Source organism: Telopea speciosissima, chromosome 3 (assembly GCF_018873765.1).
Source record: "Telopea speciosissima isolate NSW1024214 ecotype Mountain lineage chromosome 3, Tspe_v1, whole genome shotgun sequence".
Taxonomy (NCBI): Eukaryota; Viridiplantae; Streptophyta; class Magnoliopsida; order Proteales; family Proteaceae; genus Telopea; species Telopea speciosissima.
Genome location: NC_057918.1, coordinates 71150851 through 71175561, shown reverse-complemented (window position 1 = coordinate 71175561; position 24711 = coordinate 71150851). Strand labels below are relative to the sequence as shown.

General features: G+C 40.2%; 1 protein-coding gene across 3 annotated transcripts; it reads left to right on the top strand.

Moving 5' to 3' along the window:
- The first annotated feature begins 217 nt into the window (after window positions 1-217).
- Window positions 218-23268, top strand: LOC122656091 (actin-related protein 6-like). 3 transcript variants are annotated; one of them, XM_043850527.1, is made up of 8 exons: window positions 224-1015; window positions 21219-21432; window positions 21547-21610; window positions 22055-22139; window positions 22241-22291; window positions 22380-22442; window positions 22529-22661; window positions 22807-23268. In XM_043850527.1, the coding sequence occupies exons 1-7, from the start codon at window positions 327-329 to the stop codon at window positions 22656-22658; spliced, it is 1296 nt and encodes a 431-aa protein (XP_043706462.1). In that variant the 5' UTR covers window positions 224-326; the 3' UTR covers window positions 22659-22661; window positions 22807-23268. The 3 variants fall into 3 exon arrangements, with proteins under 3 accessions (XP_043706463.1, XP_043706462.1, XP_043706461.1); XM_043850526.1 differs by having other exon boundaries at window positions 225-1015; window positions 22529-22675; window positions 22814-23268; XM_043850528.1 differs by lacking the exons at window positions 22529-22661; window positions 22807-23268 and having other exon boundaries at window positions 218-1015; window positions 22276-22291.
- The last annotated feature ends 1443 nt before the right edge of the window (window positions 23269-24711 follow it).

The following is a 24711-nucleotide window of genomic DNA, read 5'->3' as shown; positions in this document are numbered from 1 at the left end:
GTTTGGTAGGACCTAGGGTTTGTTGGTAGGGTTACGTTATGTTGATGTAGGGAGTCTATCGGTGAAGGTTACGCTAAGTTTTAATGGTGGAAAGTGTGCTGGAATTGAATTGGCAGCAAGTCAGGGATCTCTATTTTAGAATTTTAAGTTTCAAATGCTGGATTTATGGAGATCTTTCTTCACTTCCCTATCAAATTGATTTCAGTTAAATTCGAGTTTACTGAGAGAGTTAACCCATAATATGCTACTTCCTCGAACTAATTTGTGGCTTAATTTTCAGTTCTTCTTCGCCAAGGCACGGGAACTAGAAGTGGAGGGGGAGAGAGATGTCAAACGTGGTGGTTCTTGACAATGGTGGAGGACTGTGCAAGGCTGGAATTGGTGGTGACAGGAACCCAACAGCGGTGGTGCCGAACTGCCTCGGCCGTCCCTCTGCCTCCAAGAAATGGCTGGTTGCTGACCAACTCCAAGCTTGCGAAGACCTGACTTCTGCCACCCTCCGCCGCCCATTTGATCGCGGCTACCTTATCAACCCAGACCTTCAGAAAGAAGTTTGGGACCGCATATTCCGTTCCCTTCTTCATGTTGACCCAACAGCCTCGTCCCTCCTTCTCGTGGAGCCCCTCTTCAATCTTCCCTCTATCCAGCACTCCACCGATGAGATTGTCTTTGAGGACTTAGGCTTCCGCTCCCTTTATGTTGCTGACTCCCCCTCCCTTGTCCACCTCTATGAGGCCAGTCACCGTCCTGATGGTCTCATCTCTAAGGCCCAATGCAGCCTTGTTGTCGATTCTGGTTTCTCCTTCACCCATGCTGCTCCAGTGCTTCAGAATTTCACTATCAACTATGCTGTGAAGCGGCTTGATCTTGGCGGCAAGGCCCTCACTAATTACCTCAAGGAGCTTGTATCATATCGATCCATCAATGTCATGGATGAGACCTTTCTAATTGATGATGTCAAGGAGAAGCTCTGTTTTGTTTCCCTCAATGTCCCTCGTGACCTCCAGATTGCCAGGTACATATATTCCTACTCACTTGCCTGACCAGTGGGCCTATTTACTACCTTGTTTGCTTGAACTGTATAACAGTTTATGTATCTGAAGTAATGAACTGTATAACAGTCTGTATCTGAAGTAACTGGTATTTCTTAACATTTCATATCAAAGAGAAGTCCCAAATTAAAAGATGAGAAAACTTAGTAAGATTTTTTTTCAAAAAAAAGGGAAGCCCTTCTCATTTTGTCATTGTTCTGAACAATAGAGGTGGAAAATTAAGGGTATTTTTCCTCCCTTTTTGATTCCCTTGGGGCTTGGGGCATATGACCTCAACATAAACCAAAGAGGGCCTAGGCCTGCAGAGAGGGGGAAAAAGGGGTGGGGGATTACTAGCACCAATGGCAATGGAAAAAAAATATTATAAAGGATAGATATCAAAATTCATTATGTATCATTTCATTTGGTGAACCTAAAGTAGTTCTAGATTGGAATGGATCCAACTAGAAGCCAATAACCATGATCTGCTATGAATTGGTAAGTTCGGCTAGGTCAAAATAGGGTTTTTAGGTCAAATTAGGGTTAGGGTTTGGTAGGACCTAGGGTTTGTTGGTAGGGTTACGTTATGTTGATGTAGGGGAGTCTATCAGTGAAGGTTACGCTAAGTTTTAATGGTGGAAAGTGTGCTGGAATTGAATTGGCAGCAAGTCAGGGTTAGGTTTTTGGGTTTTTGAAAAGAAGAAGAGGAAGGAATCTAGGGTTCTTAATGGGCAGAAAGGGCTGCTACTGCCTTGTTAAGGGAAGAAATCAGATTGATGGAAGGGGAGGGAAGAGAGACGAGATCAATCTTATTGGGAGGAAGAAGAGAGAAGAAAAGAAGAAATCAGGTTTGGGATGTCAATCCCGTATGCATTCCTCAACAGCACCAAAACTCTTGGAAAAAACTTATATTCTTTACTCAAATCATCTCTAATTGATGGGGAATGTATTACATATATATATAGACCTTCTAAAATTCCTAATTTGACTTATAAAAGGACTCCTAATCACTCTAATTATTGTGTTCTTGTGCAATTCTTTTGGATTTAATATCCTTAGCCTCTTACATAGCTGCATGCAAAATTTTATATTTTATATATATATATATATATATATTAATTTGGGTAGGAATATCAGGGACCCAAAAAGACAGAATAAAAAGAGAGAGAATGTAGGTAGAGCTGTAAAACTTGTAAGAATAAAATTTATAAGGCAACACTGTACGCAATGGATTGGCTTATAGCTCATTCAATTTTGTAGCCAAAACCATCATGGTTGATTCAAGTTGAAGCTTTTCTTTTTCCCTTAATTGGAATCTATATTTTAATTTACTGGTGTATTAAGCTAATAAAATAATGAGGACAGATGTCAATTACTAATTTGCATATGTTGCTTCCATCCAAAATCATGTGATTAAAGCTAATATGAGTAACTTTAGTCTAGTAGCAACAATATTGTACCCCAAGTTGAGACTGGGGTTCTGAGGATGTTATCCTAGGGGCAAAAATATAATTCAAGTTGCCAGAGTAAAAAGTATGATAATGCTGGGTGAAGGTGAAAAATCGTATTTTCTTGTATTTATGTGCAAGATGAACTAATGGATCATCAACTGAAGTCGCTGCTTGTTTTATGAAAATAACCATCTATAAGTTTCTGTTTATGAGGTAGAAACAACCAAAATCTTGTACAAGGACATTTTCCTTTACAAGTGACGTGGCCTCAGGTTCAATAATCCTGATTATGAGTCTCTATGGGCCCACCCAGATGATAAACAACTCAAATAACAATGGAAGTGGCAATTTTGTAATTATAGAAACGCATCAGAACCTTAAGAATAAGATAACAGAACTTAGGACCAACCAGGAAATTATTTCTCAAGAAAAGGGCAACCCAATGAGTTTATATGAGGAGGATATAAAGTAGAAACAAAACATGAATGGAAGGGTATTTATATAACAACAGTTTGTGGGGGTTTAATTGGAAATATTAGAAGAACAGTCTTCTTCTACTTTTGACCACGAGAGTCATGGTCGAACTCAAAGTGATGGATTGAACATGCAGCCCTTGAAATTAGTCTCCAACAGTTCCGAAATACCAAAGCTAGAATTGCCTAGGCTATAGGGTTGAATCAAACCAATAACCCTTGATTAAATAGGACTATGAAGAGTTGATTTGAACTGTTTCAAAAAAGAACCGCAAACAGAGATGATTATCTCACCATCCAAGCAAATTTTCGAAGCCAAATTGCACAGGTAGAGCGCCCTGGAATAGGATAGTAAACACCCCAAGTTTCAACCCAAATCGATGATGCTCAAGAGAGTTTGTTCCCAAGGTTCGGGACTGTTAATACTGTTAGAATAGAATAGACAAGGGAAGAAGGAACAAGATGGAACAGCAATAGTGATGCAGACAAGTCACCTAAAGGCTTATTTTATTAGAAATAAGTTTTGGGTTGGGTTATATATGTGTTGGGCTTTTGATCCCATGAGTTTTCTTTGTAATGGGCCACTTTAATGAGCCTTAAAATATGGAAAGTAGGAAAACGGGATTTACTTAATTAGTTTAGTTAGAGTCCTGTTTTGAGTCAATTTATGTTACCTTATTAGTTCAGGATCGGGTTAGGCCTTTCCTTTTTAGTGTTTTAGTCTGTTTTTAAGTCTTCTATATAAGTTTGTAAGAGGTTACACCTTGTACACGGATTTGATTAATGAGATTGAGAAAAAAAAAAAAACATAGCTTTGTGCTTTGCTCTATAAGAGAGTATGGTGAGATGCCATTGGTACAACAACAACAAACTCAGCCTTATCCCAACTTAATGGGGTTGGCTACTTGGATCTAAGGGTGTCAATCGGTTCGGTTTCGGTTATTCGGTTTGGTTTCATGAAGTGATAGTGTGATCCAAATCCGAACCGAGAACCGACTCGGTTCTAGAATTAGATCTAAATCCGAACCTGCTCGGTTCGGTTCAGTTTCGGTTCCAATTCGGTTATAGAATACAGTTTTAATTCGATGATGGGCAAAAGAAAGGAATGGTGAAGGTTGTAATAGAGAAAAATAATATTCATAATTAAACAAAAAAAATTACTGCAAGTGATAGGTGACAGGAATCTTTCCCTCAACAATGGTGAGTAAGCCAGTAAGGCAAAGATCTGGCTGGTGTACACTCCGAGGAATATAAAGTCTGGTTAAGCTTCCTCTACCCGGAAGGGTATATCTTTGAGCAGAATTGTCGTGGGTTTTCTTGAATCTAGTATTCAGAGAATTGTAGTACAGCACATGCGACACTTTTTTCATGAACATTATATGCTGGATCCTAATGTTTTGTGATTCTCTGTTGTATGTGTTACTGTAAGTTTGTAGTTTATAGACTGCAAATCGAATTGAGAGTTGGAGCTTGTGACTTGGGAGAGACGAAGAGTCGTAGAGAATAGAGATAGTAAAAGGTTAGAACTTGAAACTTTGGAAGATAAAGAGTCTCGGCAAAGGAATGAAGGAATAAACTATTAAAGCATTAAAGCCTAAAGTTAAAGGTCAACTATTAAGCCTAAAAAAAAATTAGGGATTTAGCCATTTAGGTTCGGTTTCAGTTAGAACTGACGGTTCTTGCATTGAAATCGTATGCGAAACCGAGTTGAATAAAAAACTTACTTGGTCGATCCGAATCCGAATCAAATTAATTTGGTTTGGTTCGATTCGATTAATTTGGCTCGGTTTTGGATTCGGTATTCGGTTCCGGTTACATTTTGACACCCTTACTTGGATCCAAACAAAACAAGGTAGGGGGAAACTGAGGTCTAAACAAAAAGGGGAATAAAGAGATGAGAAAAGAGGGACGGGAAATGAGATGAGAAAGAAAAATGGAAAATGACAAACGGAAGATGGAAAATAAAAAGGAAAACGAAAGATCAAAGTAAAAGGAAAGAGGCACAACCCAGCCAGTCAGGAGAATCTCAGCTAAATGGGGTCTGTACATGGATCCTTGGCCTCCAATACGCTCTATCCGAGGTCATACTTAGGACAAGACCTAGAGACTATGCTTGTCCTTCCTCACGACTTCTCCTATGGTCATTTTAGGCCTGCCCCTAGCTCTTTTAGTTCCTTCAATCGGGATCATATAACTCCTCCTTACTGGGGCGTCCCTAGGCCTCCATTAAACATGACCATACCACCTTAAACGACTCTCTTGGAGCTTGTCATTGATCGGCAACTCCCAAGTCAGCTCTAATATGGTCATTCCTTATTTTATCCTTCCTAGTTTTTCTACACATCCATCTTAACATCTTCATCTCTGCTACACAAAGCTTCTCAATATGACACTTCTTAACTGCCCAACATTCTGCCTCATACATCATAGCCGATCGTACAATAGTCCTATAGAACTTTCCTTTAAACTTTAAAGGAATACGTCGGTCACACAGCTCTCTGGATGCACCTCTCCACTTCATCCATCCCACTTAAATTCTTTGTGACACATCATCCTCTGTCACCTTTATTTATGATTGACCCCAAATATCTAAAATAGTCACTTTATGGTATCTCTCTTTCCTCAATTCGCACAATGTCGGTATTCATCATAGTATGACTAAAATTACGCATCAGATACTCCGTCTTCGTTCTACTAATCTTAAAGCCTCTTGTTTCCAACGTTGTTATCCATAGCTCTAACTTAGCGTTAATCCCTGCTTTTTTCTCATGCACCAAAACGATATCATCAGCGAAGAGCATACACCACGGTACCTCGTCTTGAATGCTCTTGGTTAGATCGTCCATGATAAGCTCAAAAAGATAAGGGCTTAAGGCTGATCCTTAATGTAACCCAATTGTAATTGGGAATTCCTTGCCCTGACCTCCCACAGATCTCACACTAGTCACCACACCCTCACATATATCTTTAATTATATCCACATATTTACTTGACACCCCTCTCTGCACTTGAACATGCCGGGTTAAGTCTTTAGGGACTCGGTCATAGGCTCTTTCTAGGTCAATAGAGACCACATGGAGGTCCTTCTTGCTATCTCTATCTCTTTCCATGAGCCTCCTCAATAAGTAGATAGCTTCAGTCGTGTATCTACTTGACATAACGCCAAATTGGTTCATTGAGATATGAGTCTCTCTTCTCAAACGGGCTTCAATAACCTTCTCCCAAAGTTTCTTAGTGTGCCTCATTAACTTAATGCTTCTATAGTTATTGTAGCTTAGGAAATCCCCTTTATTTTTGTAGATTGGGACTAATGCTTTTCCTTCACTCATCTGGCATCTTCCTTGTGTTCGTAATTCTGTTAAACAGGTTGGTTAACCAATATGCCCAACAACCTCCTAGGGTTTTCCACATTTCTATTGGGTTCTCCTCTGGGCTTGGTGTCTTGTCTGGTTTCATCTTTCTTAGGGCTTCTTTAACTTCCACTACACTAACTTTTCGTACATATCTATGGCGTGTGGTTTTTTGTTGAATAATGTAGTCGTCCGGGGCATTCTCCTCGACCTATCTACATTAAGTAGGTCACAAATATATTCAACCAATCTCTTTACAATGTCCTCATCTCTTACCAACACTCTTCCATCATCACCCTTGATACACCACCTGGTAGAAATCTCTACTCTTTCGTTCTCTCATCTTAGCTATCTTATATATAGCCTTGGTGAGAGGCCATGGGTGAGAGACCCGAGTCTAAGAGAGACTACCTTGTCTTCTTCTTCCCTTACTCGATTTCTTGTTTTTTTTTATTTTATTGTTTTGAAATTTTGCAAATCTGAGAATTGGTCGAAGTATTTACTGTTGTTGGACCTGAAGTTTGCGATCCTCTTGTGGATTGGTTATCACTTGTGGCTGGTCTACATTATTTGGTATCAAAGCCATAGTTGTCAAGGCGTTGCCTAGGCGTCCAGGCGCTTCGGTCAACTTGGGTGCCTTGGTCGCCTATGTGGGCGGCTTGGACGCCTTGGTCGCCTACTTGGTGTTGCCTTGATTTTTTACCCTCTCCAGCGCCCTGGGTCGCCTAACCGCCGTGACAACTATGATCAAAGCCGTGGAAGGACGGAAAATGGAGTCAATGGTTGCTGAATTATACGTCCCAAGACATCTAAAATTTTGTCCATGGCAGTATCCTTCTTGTTATTCACCAATCTCTTAGGGAATGATGCAGTAGGGACATAGACTCTCTCAGGCTTCTCATCACTAAGGACTTCAGGTTCCTCAGATGAACCAGGCAAAGGAGACTGAGTACTAACCTCAACAGAAGGGTCCTTGGGATTTTCAGGTGATTTAAGTGCAGCATCCCGTGTGTACTCACGGCCACTCCTTAATGCATAAATGGCATTACATTGATTGGAGGGCTCTTGTTGCTGTGGAGATTGTTGAATTGAATTCAGCTGATTTTGAGGACCTTGCTGATTCAAGTTCACATTTCTGGGGTTTGGCACAGGCTGGCTAGGCATCTTTCCTTTTTCCCTATCATGCAAAGTCGTAAGTTTGGTAATTTGCTTCTCTATGTTATGTTGGCTAGTCATGAAGGTACTCATGAGAAGTTCCATACTCTTCTCCAGAGAACTGATCCTGCCAAATCACCCACTTTTTGAAACCCAGGGGGTTGCTGATTTGGAATTTGGGGTGGTGGCCTAATGAAATTCGACGGGGGGTTGGGCCTTGGAGGACCAAACTGACCTTGATTTTGGAAGTTTGATGGTCCTGCTTGGTTATTCCCCTGGTTCCATGAGAAGTTGGGATGCTTTGTCCATCCCGGATTGTAAGTGCTGCTATATGGGTTATTTTGAAACATTGCACTTACATTCTCATTACCATTGCTAACCCCAGAAAGGTTGGGACATTCCTCCATGACATGGGTTAGAGCATGACACCAATTGCACATAGGGACACTTTGACTTACTGGATTTACTTGTGCTGGTCCCTTAACAACTATGGCCTCTAGTCTCTTAATAAGGCTATCTAATTGAGGCTCTTTGGCCACTGCTCCCTCATTGAAGAATCTCTTTCCCGCCATGGCTCTTTCACTCTCCTGGGTTGATTCCCACTCACGGGTCTTTTCAGCAAGGTCTATCAAAAATTTCCAAGCAGTGTTTTCATCCGTGTATGATGTGAATCCATTTGAGCACATGGATTCCAACAACTTCTTGGTATGGAAATCAATTCCCTCATAAATAATCTGGCACAAATGCATCAAGTCCGTGGTGAGGGCACTCTTGGAGAAGGTCTTTGAATCTTTACATAAATTTGGAAAAGGATTCATTGGGTCTCTACCTAAACTGAAGAATGTCATTTCTGATTTTATTTGTTTTATACAAAGGAAATTTTTTTTCCAGAAAGACAACTGTGAATTGCTCCCATGTGGTAATGGAATTTGTAAGCAGCCCGTAAAGCCATTTTTTCGCTCCATCCTTGAGCGAGAAAGTGATAAACCTAAGCTTAACAGCATCATCTGTGAGCTGTTGCATCTTAATGAGGACGCACATTTCCTCAAACTCCCTAAGAAAGAAGTAGGCATCCTCAAAAGTTAAACCATGAAAATGGTGCAGCATGGTAATGAACTGAGATTTCGATTTTAATTATTACCCTGGACAGCAGGCAAACAGATACATGAAGGTTGTGCCGCCCGGGTGGGATAAAATCTATCCCTAAGAGTCTTGGGTGTTTCCTCAACCATGGTTCGTAACTCTATTCTCTCTAAACGATTCTTAGAATTGCTGTACCAAACGCTCATGCACTGCTCAGCTATACTGGCAGCAAAACCCGACCCAGATTTTTTTATTTATTTTGAATGAATTTCAACTAAAACAGAAAATTAAAGGCACTCTGAATCAGTCAAAAACTGAACACAGGCGTCGCCTCCCTAGCAACGGAGCTAAAAACTTGTTTTTGTTAAAATTAATACCGCAAGTGCACAGGTCATATGTAGCTACGGGTCGATCACAGGGAGGAGAGCTCTGTGTAAATTCAGTCCTAACCTAGGCGAAGCGCACTCTTTCAAATGAGGATTAACAACTAACAACTCATCTGCTAATAATGAAAAGTAAAGATTGAATGAATCAATGAAACAAACCTAATCTAACAATGACAAGCAAGAATTAACAAGCAAAGACTTTATGAATGCAAAGGCAAGATAAATTCAGAATTAAAATCTAGAACTCAGATCTAAGATAGAAATCAGATTTAATAAAATACTCAAGAATCGGAATCCACCATGAAAATTCAATCGGATGATCAAAAACGCCCTTGATCGCATGAATGAACTAGGTCTAGAGAAAATATGGTTGAAGCAACGATGATTTCCTGAGTAATCCAAATCATAGCATTGAAAGATGATGGCAAACAAAATTATATTGGAACTTGGACAATTATGCATACGAAATTAATGGCATGAATAATGTGCATGTTGCAAATATAACATTGGTTACACAGAAAATTAAATTATGGGCATCTAAAGATCATCACTCTTCTTCATCTCATAGCTTAATCCAATCCCCAAGTTGCAGGATTTAGTTAGCCATGGAGATGAGAAGAGAAGAAGAAAAAAAAAAAAATGACCAACAAGAAGACATGGTTAATCAAATCTGACAAGAATAAAAGAAAAGGAATACTTTACTGAATAAATTGCATAAAATTCTTCAAGGTTTGACTAAACTCCAATCTCCAACATTCAATTACAACTCAAAGAAGAAAAGCACTCATCGCCATCCTCTCAAAGCAAAAACGAAACAATGAAAATCCCCTTCTCCCAATATAGAACTTATCCCCTTTTCAGCCCGATTTATATAAAAAGCAAAGAAAGATGGATCGCCGTGTGGGTGAAGTGTGAGAAAGATATGGGAGAGATAAATTAGGGGGAGAGAGAGAGAGAGATCGACAGTGAAAGGGATATGTGAGAGAAAACCGAGAGAGTAGAGGTGAGAAATTAGGAAAGAAAAGAGAAATTAAATTCGGGAAGGAGAGGCCGAGAGGGATTGTAGGGAGGAGAGAGAGAGAAAACGTGATGGAAGAGAGATGAGAGACATGGAGAATTGAGAGATTTTAGGAAGAAAAGAGGAATTAAGAAAGAAATAAGCCATGTTTTTTGTTGGTGTTTGACTTGGTCTTCTCTTTAAATCTGAAAATATTAGATGTCACCAACAAATAAGCCTTGGTAAAAAATACCCTCTCTAAAAAATCGCAGGGAATATGGGCTGGTGCCTTCTCCCAAGCTGCGCAACTTTGGTCTTCAAAACTGGTTCAAGCTGGGACTGGTTCTGACCCACAAAGGTCCAGCTCTCTTGATCTTAGCCTTGAACTGCTCTCCTAGCACTCTTTAAGCTTTAAATACTCCTCTTCATCAGAAATAAACCTAACACCTGAAAACACAGAAAAATAACCTGAATAGCACTGTTCTAATAATTAAAAGACAATAAATAAACGCAATAATTCACACATAAATATGCTCATCAGTGGTCACCCTATCTGTGATATGAGCAAGGTCGGCTTGGTTTTCCTCCTTGTGGGAGTTGAGCTGCTGAATAAACCTCACTATTGGCCACCATGGTGTAGGTAGGAGGGAATATTTTCGGCTATGATACCAATTGATGTGACCTCAGATTTAATGATCTTGATTATGACTATGAACCCACCTAGATATGTAAGTGGCAAATTCGTAGAGACAAATTAGAACCTTAAGAATAAGATAACAGAACTTAGGACAACCAGGAAATTATTTCTTAAGAAGAGGGCAATCCGGTGAAATTATAGGAGGAGATAAAGTTGAAATAAAACATAAAGGAAAAGGGTATTTGATGCAGCTCCAAGAAGGAAGAAGAAGAAGAAGAAGCCCTGAACTTAGGGCTTGAATAGGGAGCCATAGATTAGGATTATTATTTTCCATACTTAGTTTATTTTTTTGTTTTTAGATTGAACCGGTTTAGAATTGGTTGCATCCAATTGGTTCAATTGGTCTAATTTAAGTGAAGTGTTCCTATTGGTCAATAGGTCCTTATATCCTATTGGCTAGTATGGAATCTTCTTTTAAATTAGTTGTTTTAAGTTAGATTCTTTTATTTTAAGTTAGTAGGGGTAGTTATGTCTTTTTCTTTTAAAAATTTTAAGTTGTTTTAGTTAGTCCCACCCTTCCACGATTTATGTGGTAAGAGGTTAAGTTGTAGTGAGATTTGGCTTAGGCTTTTTATTATAAATAAACTAAATCGTGGAGGGCTCCCCTACATTGAAATTTAAAAAAAAAATAGACTGTTTCTGCTGCTGGCCGACTGTTGCTGCTGTTCTTGCTCTTCTGAGTGTGCATCCTTGTGGATTTCAAGGTGGATAGGGTGGGTGGATTCCTGCGACTCCTTGCATCGAGACGATCGGGAGGTTCCTTCATCCTTCAAGCTGCTGCCGGTGGATTCCAGTGGTGAGTTTGAAGTTTAAATTCTGTTTTTTTTTCATTCATCTTCCCTCCCAATCATTTCCTTTTTTTTTTATTTGAAGCCCAACGATTCCTTTAAACCCTAGATCATCTAGGTTAGCCTTGATCTTCCATCTTTTTTTGCATAAAAATTCTGATCACAGCTTCCCCTCCATCAGTCCTACACGATCCAGACTGCTGCCCCCATCCTTAGTTCAAAGACCCTAATCCCCTCATCTCCCACAAAACCCAAAAACCCTAGGATAGTCTCAGTTCTGTCCAGACTATTTTAACCATCAGAATTGGCCAATATTCTGATCGAACTTTCCCCCCACTGCCAGTAAAACCTGACCAGAAACCCAGCCCAAATATCCCATCCTAAACCCTAGTTTTCAACCTAGATTGTAAAACCTAAAACCCAAACCCTAACCCTAAAATTCTGGAATTCGAATTTTGATTCAAATCTGATTCAAACTTGTTCTAGTAGCTTCCCCTAGGCCTGCCTATTAAAACCAGATATAAATTACCCCATTCCCCCATACCTAACCCTAGAATTTAGCCTAAAAACCCTAATTCTGCCCAGCCAAACCAGCAGGCCCATTGAGATCCTGTTGCTTGGCCTCTAATAGGATCCATCTCCTATTGTGAGCTACATTAGTATTTATGTAAAAACAGCTTGTGGGGGTTTAATTGTAAATATTATAAGAACAATCTTCTTCTACCTTTGACCACGAGTAATGTAGTCCTAGATAGGTAGGAGACCCACTACGAGCCAATCAACCAGGATCTATAAGCTGCTGGTTTGATAGGTGGCAGAATTGAGGTTTTAGTTCAAATTTAGGGTTAGGGTTAGGGTAATGGTGATGAGTCTTATATGATAAAGCTAGGCAGGTTTAGGGGAGTCTAATGAACTAGGTTTTATTGGTTTTGGAGGAGTAGAAGTAGTTTAGATGTAATTGGGAAGCAACTTGGGTTAGGGTTTTTGGAAATAGGGAAGTGATGGAATCTAGGGTTTAGAGGTGGAGTTAGGGCTAGGGCTTTAGGTCGAGTGTGGGTAGGGTGGAGGGGAATATATGCTGAAAGTTACAGCTAAGTGAGATGGTTAAATCTGGAGTTATGTAGGTTTCCTAGTAGAAGTACGAGAGAGGGGTAAAACTGTATTTTCAGACAATCGGCTGGGTGGATGGTGCTGAAATTTGAATCAAGTCTCTTAGGGTTTGAGGAAGATTCAATCAAATTTTTACTAGATTCTAACGGTTAGATTTGGTTGGGCAGAATTCTCACGTACACCTTGCATGTGACCACCTAGAAGGGAAGAAGAATTGTTGCAGGTTTTAGGGTTCTAATGGATCTATGGTATTAATGGTGGATGAGGAAGGTAGGCTGGACAGGATGTAGATTGAACTAGGGTTTAGAAGATCGATTGGAGATAGGTAGGCTTAGGTTGGACGATTAGAAGAAGGATGTATGCTGTAACAGTAAACTACTCACTTGAATACTAGATCTTCAATAGTAGCAGTAACTTGAAGGAGATAGGGTCTCCCGATCTTAACAGATGCAAGGAGATGAGTAGAAGATCCTCCCGGTACTACCAAACGCAAGGAGTCGATTGGAGATCCACCAATCCCTTTCCACCTTGATAGAAAAAAGGAGCAGCTATGGCAGCAAACAAAAGCTTTTCATTAATCAAATTCGTGTTCAATGCTGGTTTCCCTTACAAACTTGTATAGAAGACTCAAAAATAGACTTAGACACTAAAAAGAAAAGGCCTAACCCTATCCTTACCCTATTAGGTAACTTAAACTGACTAGGAAACTGAAATAGACTCAAAATAGAGTCCTAATCCAACCCAACTAAACAACTAAAAGAAAAACTAATAAAATCACTTAAATTGAACCTTTGGTTCAAACCAGCTTTGGACCGGTTCAATTTAAAACATTAAAAACATGAATAAAAAACTAAGTATAGGGCTAATCCCGTATGCAACCTAATTACCCATATTTTAGGCCCATAAAAGTGGCCTATTACATAGAAAACCCATGGGATGAAAGGCCTAATATATATATAACCAAACCCTAGACTTATTCTTAATAAAAGAAGCCCAATTTGGTGATAAATCTGCATCAACGAAAGTCGCGGTAGAACTCAAAGTGGTAGATCGAATATGCCGCCCTTGAAATTAGTCTCCAACAGTTCCAAAATGCTGAAGTTAGAATTTCCTAGGCCTATAGGGTTGAACCAAAGCAATAGCAACAACAACTACTCAGCCTTATCCCAAATAATTGGAGTTGGCTACATGGATCCTTGCAAAGACAAAATATTAAAAAAAGAAAAAGAAAGGAGCACAACAACATCGACAACAACTCAGCAATATCCCATCTAAATGGGGTTGGCTACATGGATCCTTGCCCTCCACTCAGCTCTATTCAAAGTCACATTTGAGACAAGGCCTAAACTATGCATGTCTTTCCTCACTACTTCTCCTAGGGGTATTTTAGGTCTGCCCCTAGCTCTTTTAAAACCTTTAATCTGAATCAAATCACTTCTCCATACTGGTGCATCCCAAGGCCTTCATTGAATATGGCCATGCCACCTCAAACGACTTTCACGGTGCTTAACACTGAACTCAAGCAAAGGGGAAGACCCATTGACCCAAAACACACGATAGAAGACCAGCAAGGCGGTCTTCGCAGGCTTCAGTGAGAAGAGGCAGCCTTCTGGGGTCACTGGGAGGGCGAGACGTGGGTGGGGATAGAGATCTGGGAAGTCGGGTATGGGGGAGGTGAGTGAAAGAGGGTCGAGGATGAGGGAGAAATAGTTGGGGATGGGAGAGGTGTGAGTGAGAGATAGTCGGGATGGAGGAGATGAGTGAGAGAGATTTGGGGGAGGGGGAAGAGATTGAGAGAGAATCGGGGATGGGAGTATTAAGAGTTTATTTGAACTGTTTCAGAAAAGAACTGCAAACAGGGAAGGTCTGATATCAAATGATTATCTCACCATCCAAGCAAATTTTCGAAGCCAAACTGCACAAGTAGAGTCTCCCTAGAATAGGTAAGTAAACCCCAAGTTTCAGCCCAGACCGATGACGCCCAACTGAGTTTGTTCCCAAGGTTCAGGACTGCTAATACCGTTAGAATAGAATAGACCATAGTTAAAAAACTCGCCGAAATCTCGGCGAGATCTCGAATATCTCGAGAATCTCGAGCTCCTCGAGACAAGATGACATACGAGACACAAAACATGCACAGTTTTGAATAAATCGACCGAAATTTTGACTATTTTGAGAATGTTAGAGAAATCTCGAATATTTTGAGAATCTCGATCTCCTTAGTACTCATATTATTGTATTGTTGGGACTTGGGAGTTGAGACGTGGAAGACTAGGGTAGTAAGGTACTAAGGTGTCTATGACTTATGTATTGTTCATTGTACTTGGGTTGGGGGTCTATGTAATATGCAGTGTGAACACCTCACTGTATCTTGTGGTTTGCAGTAGAAACTTTAAGTCCTTAACTATTTCTTAAATAATTATTCAATATTATGTGTCTTCATCCAGTATTGCATAATTTACTAGTTTTACTTGTCAATTATGCCTCATAGCACTCAAACAATGTGTAAAATAGACAATATTACATTAAGGGATCAATGATTATTGCCAACCAAGGATGCAAATCCAAAACACCAAATTGGGTGCTTTTATTTTACAATTTGAAGATAGAAATATGTTTATTAAGCCTAAAACAAGCTTCCCTTAAAGTTTTGAAGCCAACTATGGTCATTTGCCCACCGAAACATCATACAGAAACAAAACAAAAAAATACACTAACTCGCCGAGATCTCGGTCGTCTCGACCTGATCGAGACAAGTTTTTGAATCTTGGAAGAAACAAGGGAAGAAGAAGCAAGATGGAACAGGAATAGGAAATAAAGAAGAAACGAAGAGCAGGAAGAGAGAAAGAAAAGAACCGAAGAAAGAAGAAATAAGGTAGGAAAAGGGAATCTTAAGCTTACTAGGAGGAGAGAGGATCGATGGGGAAACAAGGAAGAAGACCATGCACGGTCAACACTTGTCTCCATGCTACGGTAACAGCAACTCCACTAATTTCAATTAATACAATCTCTAATCCCATTGCAGGTTACAAGCATATAAATAAGAATATAAAACTCATACAAAATAGAAGCCACTCAAACTAGGAGACTACCTTAAACAAGAAAACTAGTGGCTTATCAAATCCTCTTCATAGTTAATCCCGAAATAAAACATAAAAAGTTAAAGAGTACAATATTATTCCCTACTAACCCCCTTTGACCAAAGCCAGTTTTGGAACCGGTTCGTCTCGATCTGGGTTGCCAGATCGGGTCATGCCGGTCCAGCCATGATAGTGCTACTTCATCAACAAGACAAGGTATCGTTTTTTTTTTTTTTTTTGGATTTTGAATTTGGGTGGATGGTTGGGACTTGGAACTAGGTAAATATTAGATCAATGTCATTGACTTAGAGGCAGGTTTCTATTGCATAAATATAGGAAGCAGCTACACTTCTCATGCATATAAGATCAAGGCACTGCTTTATAGCTTTAGTGTATTGTTGAATTTTAGCCAACTAGAAGTAGAGCTGCTGTTTTAGGCTATCGTGTGATGTTAATGTTATTCATCTTTCCCGACACGTAAATCTAAAGCAAATACTTAAGATTTCCATTTTCTTTTAAGTATCATACTTTATGTGAGTGAAATTGTCTTACACTATATTAAAAGACTAGAGTATTTTTGGGATTCAAAGTTGTGATTTCCATTGATCTCTTCGTATATATTTATACAAGAGGTGGAGAGTTTGATCTCCACAAGAATAGCTGAGTAGTTCCTTTAGATAAAGAGACTAAGTTACAGTAGATAAAGATAAGAAGGGTTTTACAGTTTACACAAGATTGGGATGATGGAGTGACGTTAGGGAGTTTTAAGAGATTGGTTATTATCCAACTCTTTAACAGTGCTTCCGTTATTACCCCCCTTCAAACCAATGGGAACTTCAGTCACAGTGAGTTTGGTCCTTAGCAGCTTGAACCGAGCCGATGTAAGACCCTTTGTAAAGAGATCTGCTATCTGATCTTGTGTTGATATATACAGAACCTGCATGTCTTTGCGAGTGACCCAATCACAAACAAAATGGTAGTCTACCTCTATATGTTTCATCCGGGCATGGAATATAGGGTTTGAAGCAAGACTTGTTGCCCCTATATTATCGCACCAAATCATTGGAGTTGGATCAACACAAATACACAAATCCTTTAGTAGACTTCTGATCCAGGATAGTTCAGCAACAGTAACAGCTAGAGCTCGGTATTCTGATTTGGTGCTCGAACGAGACACCACTGGTTGTTTGCAGCCCAGGATATGAGGTTTTGACCCAAATAGATGCAGTATCCTGTTATTGAACGTCTGCCATCTACATCCCCAGCCCAGTCAGCATCTGAATACGCTGTTAGTGGTGATAGAGAACCACTGGGTATGAGTAAACCATGGTTGATTGTGCCCTTTAGATATCGCAATATCCTTTTAACTACTTCCCAATGAGTGCTACGGGGATTGTGCATAAATTGGCACACCTGATTGACAGAATAAGTGATATCTGGTCTTGTGAATGACAGATACTGAAGGGATCCTACAGTACTTCTATAAAGGGTTGGATCGGCGATGGGATCGCCATGATAGGCTGACAATTTTGCCCCTGTTACTATCGGGGAAGCAATTGGTTTGGCTTCAGTCATATTTGTCCGGTTGAGGATATTAGTGTTAAACTTGGACTGATGTAGGTGAAGAACTGTATGGTCTCGGTGAGCATGAATTCCCAAGAATCGTTCAAAGAACCGAGATCTTTCATTGCAAATTGTGCCCCAAGCTTTTGAAGTAGTGATTGAAGGGTTGAAGCGGAATTACCCGTTACCACAATGTCGTATACATAAAGTAGGAGATAGATGAGAGTATCATCTTGGCTGTATATAAATAGAAATGAGTCAGCCGTCAAAGCCGTGAAACCAATGCCAAGTAAAAATGTAGTGAACCGATTGAACCAGGCCCTTGGGGCCTGTTTAAGGCCATAAATGGCTTTGTGTAGGTGGCAAACATGATCGGAATACTGAGAATCAACGAAGCCTGGTGGTTGAGCCATAAAAACCTCCTCATGGAGATAACCATGAAGAAAGGCTTTGTCAACATCCAATTGTTTGATTGGCCAATCACTGCTCACAGCTATATACAACACAGTACATACTGTTGTAGGCTTGACAACAGGGCTGAATGTATTGTCATAATCAATGCCGGCATGCTGATGATACCCTTTTGCCACCAAGCGTGCTTTATAACGCTCTATACTGCCATCTGGTTTCTGTTTCACCCGGTATACCCACTTGCACCCGACAACATTTTGGTTTGGTTGTTTGGGTACAAGTGACCATGTACCGTTTCGAAGCAGTGCATCAAATTCTTTAGACATAGCATGGCGCCAATGGAGTGATTTATTTGCTTCGGTGAAGCATGTCGGTTCATTTGGAACTGCAGCTGTTAGAGCACACATTAGTGGATACTTACTTGCACATAACACTCTAGGACCCCGTGTACCATCTTTTGACCTTGTGACCATCGGATGACTATTAGTTGTGTTGGACCGATTTACCAAAGGAAGTGAGGCTGTTGAATTAGTGGGCTGAGTTGGTGCAAGTACCAAGGCTTCAGATGGAGCTGGTTGCATGGGAACCACATTAGCTGGTGGATGCTCTTCATGTGGTTGAGGTACTAATGGGTTTTGCATAGTTGGAATGGCAGCACGGTTTTGGTGGATTGGTGATACATTGGGTATTGGAAATGGTGAACTTGGTAAATAACCAAGCTGAATTCTGGTGGTGGTATTTGATGGTGGCGGTTGTGGTGGACTAATGGGTTTATGGAATGGAAATGATCGCTCATCAAAAACCACATGGCGACTAATGTAGACCTTTCCATTCGATGGATTCCAGCATCTATAGCCATGGTGGGTGAGGCTGTACCCGAGGAAGATGCACTTGGCACTGGGGTATTCCAACTTATGAGCGGCATATGGACGCAAATAGGGATAACAGGCGCATCCGAAAACACGTTGAAAGGTGTAATCAGGAGTTCGTTGAAACAGAATTTGATATGTGCTTTGCATATTTAATGTTCTTGTTGGCAGCCTATTAAATTGGTATACTGCAGTTTGGAATGCATCAACCCAAAGTTCCTTGGGTGCTTGAGCATGGTGCATAAGAGATAACCTTGTTTCAACAACATGTCTATGCTTGCGCTCAACCTGTCCAACCTGTTGAGGAGTATGAGGACAAGCAATGACGATGTGAAATACCCTTAGACTGAAGAAAAGTACGAAGTTTGGTATTTACAAATTCAGTTCCACCATCAGTTTGAATATGCTTAATGAATGCATTGAATTGTGTTTCTACTTGCTTAACATAGCTAAGAAAAATAGGTACTACTTCATCTTTGGTAAACAAAGGAAATAACCATGTGTACTTGGAGTAGTGATCAACAATTAATAAATAATAATGAAATCCATAAGCTGAAATGATGGGAGCAGGGCCCCAAACATCCATAAACAACAGCTCTAGAGGTCTAGAGCTTTTAAACTGAGAATTAAAAAATGGCAGCCGTTTGCTCTTTCCACACTGACAAGAAGAGAAAACGTTATTGAAGGAATTAGAAGTAACAGGGATATGATTTTTATAGAGAAGTCTGCGTAGAACTGGTAAGGCAGGATGCCCAAGTCGATGATGCCAAATGGTGGTGGAGACACGCTCGCCGAGAAATGCTTTTGGTGATGATGGAGATGGTGATGGTGCAGCGGAGGATGAGGATGGAAGACGCAGACAGTAGAGACCAATACTGAGTGGACCTAAAAGCAGAATTTTCCCTGTTTTCAATTCCTTGACATGGAAAAAGGTTGGATAAAATTAAAAAACACAGTTATTTTCCTTTGTGAAAGTAAATTCTTAGCAATATGAGAAACATGCAATATGTTATGCATCATTAAGGATTTATTAAACTGATGTGAACCAATATGTAAAATATACAAACCTGTACCGTCGCCAACCATGACCCGTTCTGAACCAGTGTAATCAGCAGGGGAATGAAGGTTAGACAGATCATTTGTAATATGATTCTTGGCCCCCGAGTCTGGGTACCAAGTGGATGATTCAGCAGTGTAGGCAGCGAGTTGTTTAGAGGGCTGGCAGCCTTGATAGGCTAGATTGAGGCGATTGTAGCAGTAGTGCAACGTGACTTGCATTAGAACATATTTGGCAAACAGGGCGACCATCCGATTGGCCGTTTTGTCGGCGTCCTTGTGGCTGGTTCCTTCCTTGGCCACGACCACATCCTCTGTACTGTATATCAGAGGATTTCCCATCATGGTTACGGGTTGATGGTTGAAAATACTGACCTTTGGAAGTAGCTTGCTGTCCATTGTTGGTTGAAAGGAGAGCCATTGTAGAGGGTTCGGTCACTGCTTTGAACTGATCGAGATGGAGTTCATGACTCAAGAGAAGGCTGTGTAGATCTTCAGAAGATATCGGATCTGTCCTTGTCATAATTGCAGTGACAAAAGGTTCATTACCTGGGCCAAGACCACCGAGTATATAAAGAATAAGGTCACTATCTGGAACTGTTTGAGATGCAGCTGCTAGAGAGTCTTCTGTGCCCTTCGCACGAGTGAAGTAATCGGCAACGGGTAGAGAGCCTTTCTTTATAGTCTGCAACTGATATCGAAGTTGCATGATCCTGGCACGAGACTGTGATGAGAACAGTCATTCAAGAGCCTGCCAAACAGCATAAGATGTATGAAGTCCTACCACCTGAGCCATAACTGGATCAGTTAAGGTGGCATTGATACAGTTCAAGAGGAGCTGATCACGAAGAACCCACTGTTCATAAGCTGGGTTGTGTTCAGCTACTGTCGAACTTTCAGTAGGAGGAATGGTTTTTGAGGGGCAGGGTAAGGAACCATCCAAATAGCCATACATTTGGGTCGCTCGAAGGATCGGAACAAATTGAGAGCGCCATAGCAAGTAATTTTGGTGATCTAGTTTGATAGAAACTAGATTGGTGATGTTCGCCAACGGATTGAAAGTGGAGCTGGCAGTGGGGGCGGAGAGAGAGTTAGCAATGGCATCGGAAGTGGAAGAGCTGGTGTACATGTTGACGAGGAAGAGAAAAAAAACTTGAATTGATGCTAGTCAGAGGGCTTGGATACCATAAAAGACTAGAGTATTTTTGGGATTCAAAGTTGTGATTTCCATTGATCTCTTCGTATAGATTTATACAAGAGGTGGAGAGTTTGATCTCCACAAGAATAGCTGAGTAGTTCCTTCAGATAAGGAGACTAAGTTACAGTAGATAAAGATAAGAAGGGTTTTACAGTTTACACAAGATTGGGATGGTGGAGTGACGTTAGGGAGTTTTAAGAGATTGGTTATTATCCAACTCTTTAACGGTGCTTCCGTTATTATATATCTTATCTGTGGTCAGTATGGTTACCTTTATGTTTGCCACATGTATGGTAGAGGCTGGGAGTATGCTTATTCCTGTGCTCACATATTGACACAGGTAGCATTATGTTATTTTACAAGGTATTTATTAGATCCCCAATACATTCTTAGAAGAAATTTACAATTTTAAGATGATCTTGTACTATGTTTCTGTCTTAGTTCTATCTTTGAGCATTATCAATCAATTCCTGACTTTTATTAATTATTGAAAGTATTTAAAAAAATAACATGCCTGCAGGAGACGTGGAAGGGACAATCTTTTCAGATGCACTTATGTCCTTCCTGATGGTGTAACACATATGAAGGGTTTTGTGAAGGACATGGATGTAGCACAGAGATACCTCACTCTGCCGGACGAGGTCCTGTCTCCACCAGTGGAAAGGAAGGAAGATGGTCATCCAGAATTTGCAGAAAAATCTGAAGACAGAAAGAGAATTGATTTGACAAAAACTGTAGTATCTCAACTTCTTAATTCTTTACACCCCCCCCCCAAAAAAAAAAAAGAAAGAAAACACTTCTAATTTGTGGCCACACATTTGCGTCTTATACTTAAACTTTCTGTACAGGAGGTTACCTTGACAAATGAGCGCTTCCTTGTTCCAGAGATGATTTTCCATCCTGCTGATTTAGGTCTGTATTACATTCAAATGATGTTCAGAATGGATGTTGTTTTAGTTCAAGTATAGCAGCATTTTTTTGTTTTCTTTTATGGTTTGATCAGCAAAGCTGAATACTTCAGCATCAGACTTTTCTTTTAATCCATCAACTGTTATTACATGCAGTGGTTACCTATAATCTTTCCAACTTATCCATAGATGCAATGTGTCAAGGCACCTTTCATGTTGGAGAGTATTTGTTTTGGCACATCTTTACAATAGATAGTTTGTGAATTTTTAGACAAATTTAGCATGATAATCCAAATTGACACAACTTTTTGAATGTCATATGAAGAAGTGATGTTTAGAAGCTCTGTTTTATTAAAACCAATTTTACCTGTTGTGGGAGATGTTTCATTTAAAGATCTTGATTTGCAATGTTTCATTTACTGAACTTGATTTGCAACTTCCTTTGCAGGAATGAACCAGGCTGGACTGGCAGAGTGCATTGTTCGAGCTGTAAATTCTTGCCATCCTCATCTTCACCCTGTACTCTATGAAAGGTGGTTTTTGAAGGGCTTGCACAATTTATACTGTAGAAAGTGTCTTATTTTTCCTCTTATTTTATTGTCAGTATATTAAGTTAATATTCTTTGTATGCCAGCATCATCTTGACTGGTGGAAGTACATTGTTTCCACGATTTGCTGAAAGACTGTAAGCTTCTTCTAGGCCATAGTTATCTATTAGTCATCTACAAAAACTGAATCACATTGTTTATCCTAAAATTTCTTATTGGATGTAGGGAAAAGGAGCTACGACCTCTTGTACCTGATAACTTTCAAGTGAAGATAACAACTCAAGAAGAGTAAAATCTTACCTTTGGATAAGGATTTGGTTTATGAAATATTACAGCAATTCGTTAGCCTTACATTTACTTTGTGACTTTTTCAGTCCCATTTTGGGTGTCTGGAGAGGGGGTTCACTTCTGGCATCTAGTCCGGATTTTGAGGAAATGTGTGTCACTAAGTCTGAGTATGAGGAGCTTGGATCTGCTCGCTGTCGTCGCCGTTTTTTTCACTGAGCATCTAAATGTTGAAGGTATGTATCAAAACCCCTGTTTCTAATTTTCTGTTTAGTACCAAGTAACATCAATGGATGCGCTGCCATACAGGGCTGTAGTATATATAATACCATTGTATGTTTTTCTTATCTGCTGTTTCTCTTTCTCCTCTGTAGCAAAGAAGGTATCTAGAGGCAAGTTTCAAATTCCATTTATCAAGGCACAGTCTAAATAAGTAAAGATGTCTGTCATCTCAAACTGCCTGGAAAAGGTGCCAGTATACCAGCAGCAAGGATTGAAAAGCTCCATGCATCATTTTATGTGAAAAGAGTATATTTTAGGGAGTACTCCTTGTCATCAGTGGTAACACGAGTTCATTTTATACCCTCAAACATGAAGAATCTGAATTGCAGAATCAACACCAAGGGTGTAAGATATACACACTTCAAAGCAGATTGCAGTATTTCACTGCGTGTTCTTAGAGCCATTCTGCCATTTGAGAAGTCCACTGCTGCTCCAGCATGTAGAAAGAGATTTCACTTTTCGAGTTTCAGTACGAAGCATGGTTTGCTGTTCTTGGAAACAGGAAGGCTAATGTTGTGAATTGATTCAAACAGGGATCTGGTTCGGCAAATAGGTCAACATGTTCCACAGCTCATCCCCTTCCCATTTCACAAGTTACAGCAAGATGGTCATCTGCCTTTTGATTTTCAAGGGTTATTGTTTGGAGAGAAAATCGGAAGGTAATGTTGGCTTTATAATTGATGTCGACCAGATCCCAAATGTGGCTTTGCCAGAAGTTCCGCTGTAAGTTGGACAATCTCTGCCTCATCAACTATCCATTAGGCAATAAAATATGCATCGCGCACTTATCATAGCAGAGAACCTATGGTCTTTTGTAAATCAACAAGTACATTTTGCTCTGGGCATGGTAGCCAAAGTCATTACGAGATGTAGGGCAAAACCAGCCATCAGAATGTGGGTTCCTATCAATGGGTGTTTGTGAAATAGCCTTGGCAATGTGAGGAGAAAACACATAATTAATTCACTCCGAAGGGCGTTCCTTCAGGTTCAATCTATATCTCTTCCCCTGCTTTGCCTGCCTGCTGGTCTCCCTTCCCCTTCCCCTTCCCTTCTTTTTGAATGGATTGGATCCGCTGCCCCTACAATAGAAGTTGAAGTCTTGAAGATGTGTGCTTAGTAAATTACAGTTCCGTTGTCCACCAAGCATTAAATCTTTGACAAAGATCATGTTAGCAGGTAACACAAAAATACAAGACAATCTAAAATCCCTAAGATTAGGGATCCATGGCTCACACAGAATGTTAATAGGGGAATCGAATCAAAAATTTCCTGCAGATTAATTTCCTTAAAATGGGAATAACCTGACATAGGCCATCCCAAATTAAAGAGCCTTTCTTCTCAAGAGCCGCATGATTAAAGGGAGAAGAGCTGGGAAAGTACATAACCACTTGAGCCCAAAGGGCATGGGGTTGATTAATCAATCTCCAAGCTAACTTCACTAACAAGGCCCCATTATCTCTGTCGCAGGAAAATGGAAACAGGACATCCAGTCCAACCTCTCCACAATCTGACATTAACATCATCTAACTGATTATACACAGTCGCAGGAAAACGGAAACAGGACATCCAGTAAATGGGAATAGAGTTAAGCACAAACTTAATTAACACAGTTTTCTCTGCTTGAGGGAGAAGATGAACCTTCTACATCCCCAACTTACATGGGATTTTATTCGTAACAGTTTTTTTCCTCCTTAAAATTTATGTGTGCCAAGGTAGAGAACACCATCTTGAAAGACCCTCCCGTAGCAATGATAAACAAATACTGAAATACAGGTTGAGAGCACACTCTTGACGAATACCCCTTGAGGGTTAAAAAAAAAAATAAAACTACTACCTTTCAACTTAATAAATGAACGGAAAAAGAAACTCTGTCCGAGAGCATGGCCTAAGCCATCATCCCATCTCTCTCTCTCTCTCTCTCTCCTTGTGAAAAGACATCTTTACCCCTTGTCTTGGGAAGGAGAGAGATAGACACAAGGAGCGCCAGCGT

Excerpts from the sequence above, each read along its gene's own strand:
- LOC122656091 (XM_043850527.1), top strand. The coding sequence starts at position 327 with ATGTCAAACGTGGTGGTTCTTGACAATGGTGGAGGACTGTGCAAGGCT. Across the intron at positions 21,611-22,054 it reads TTTCCATCCTGCTGATTTAG|GAATGAACCAGGCTGGACTG; the intron begins GTCTGTATTACA and ends CTTCCTTTGCAG. Across the intron at positions 22,140-22,240 it reads CACCCTGTACTCTATGAAAG|CATCATCTTGACTGGTGGAA; the intron begins GTGGTTTTTGAA and ends TTTGTATGCCAG.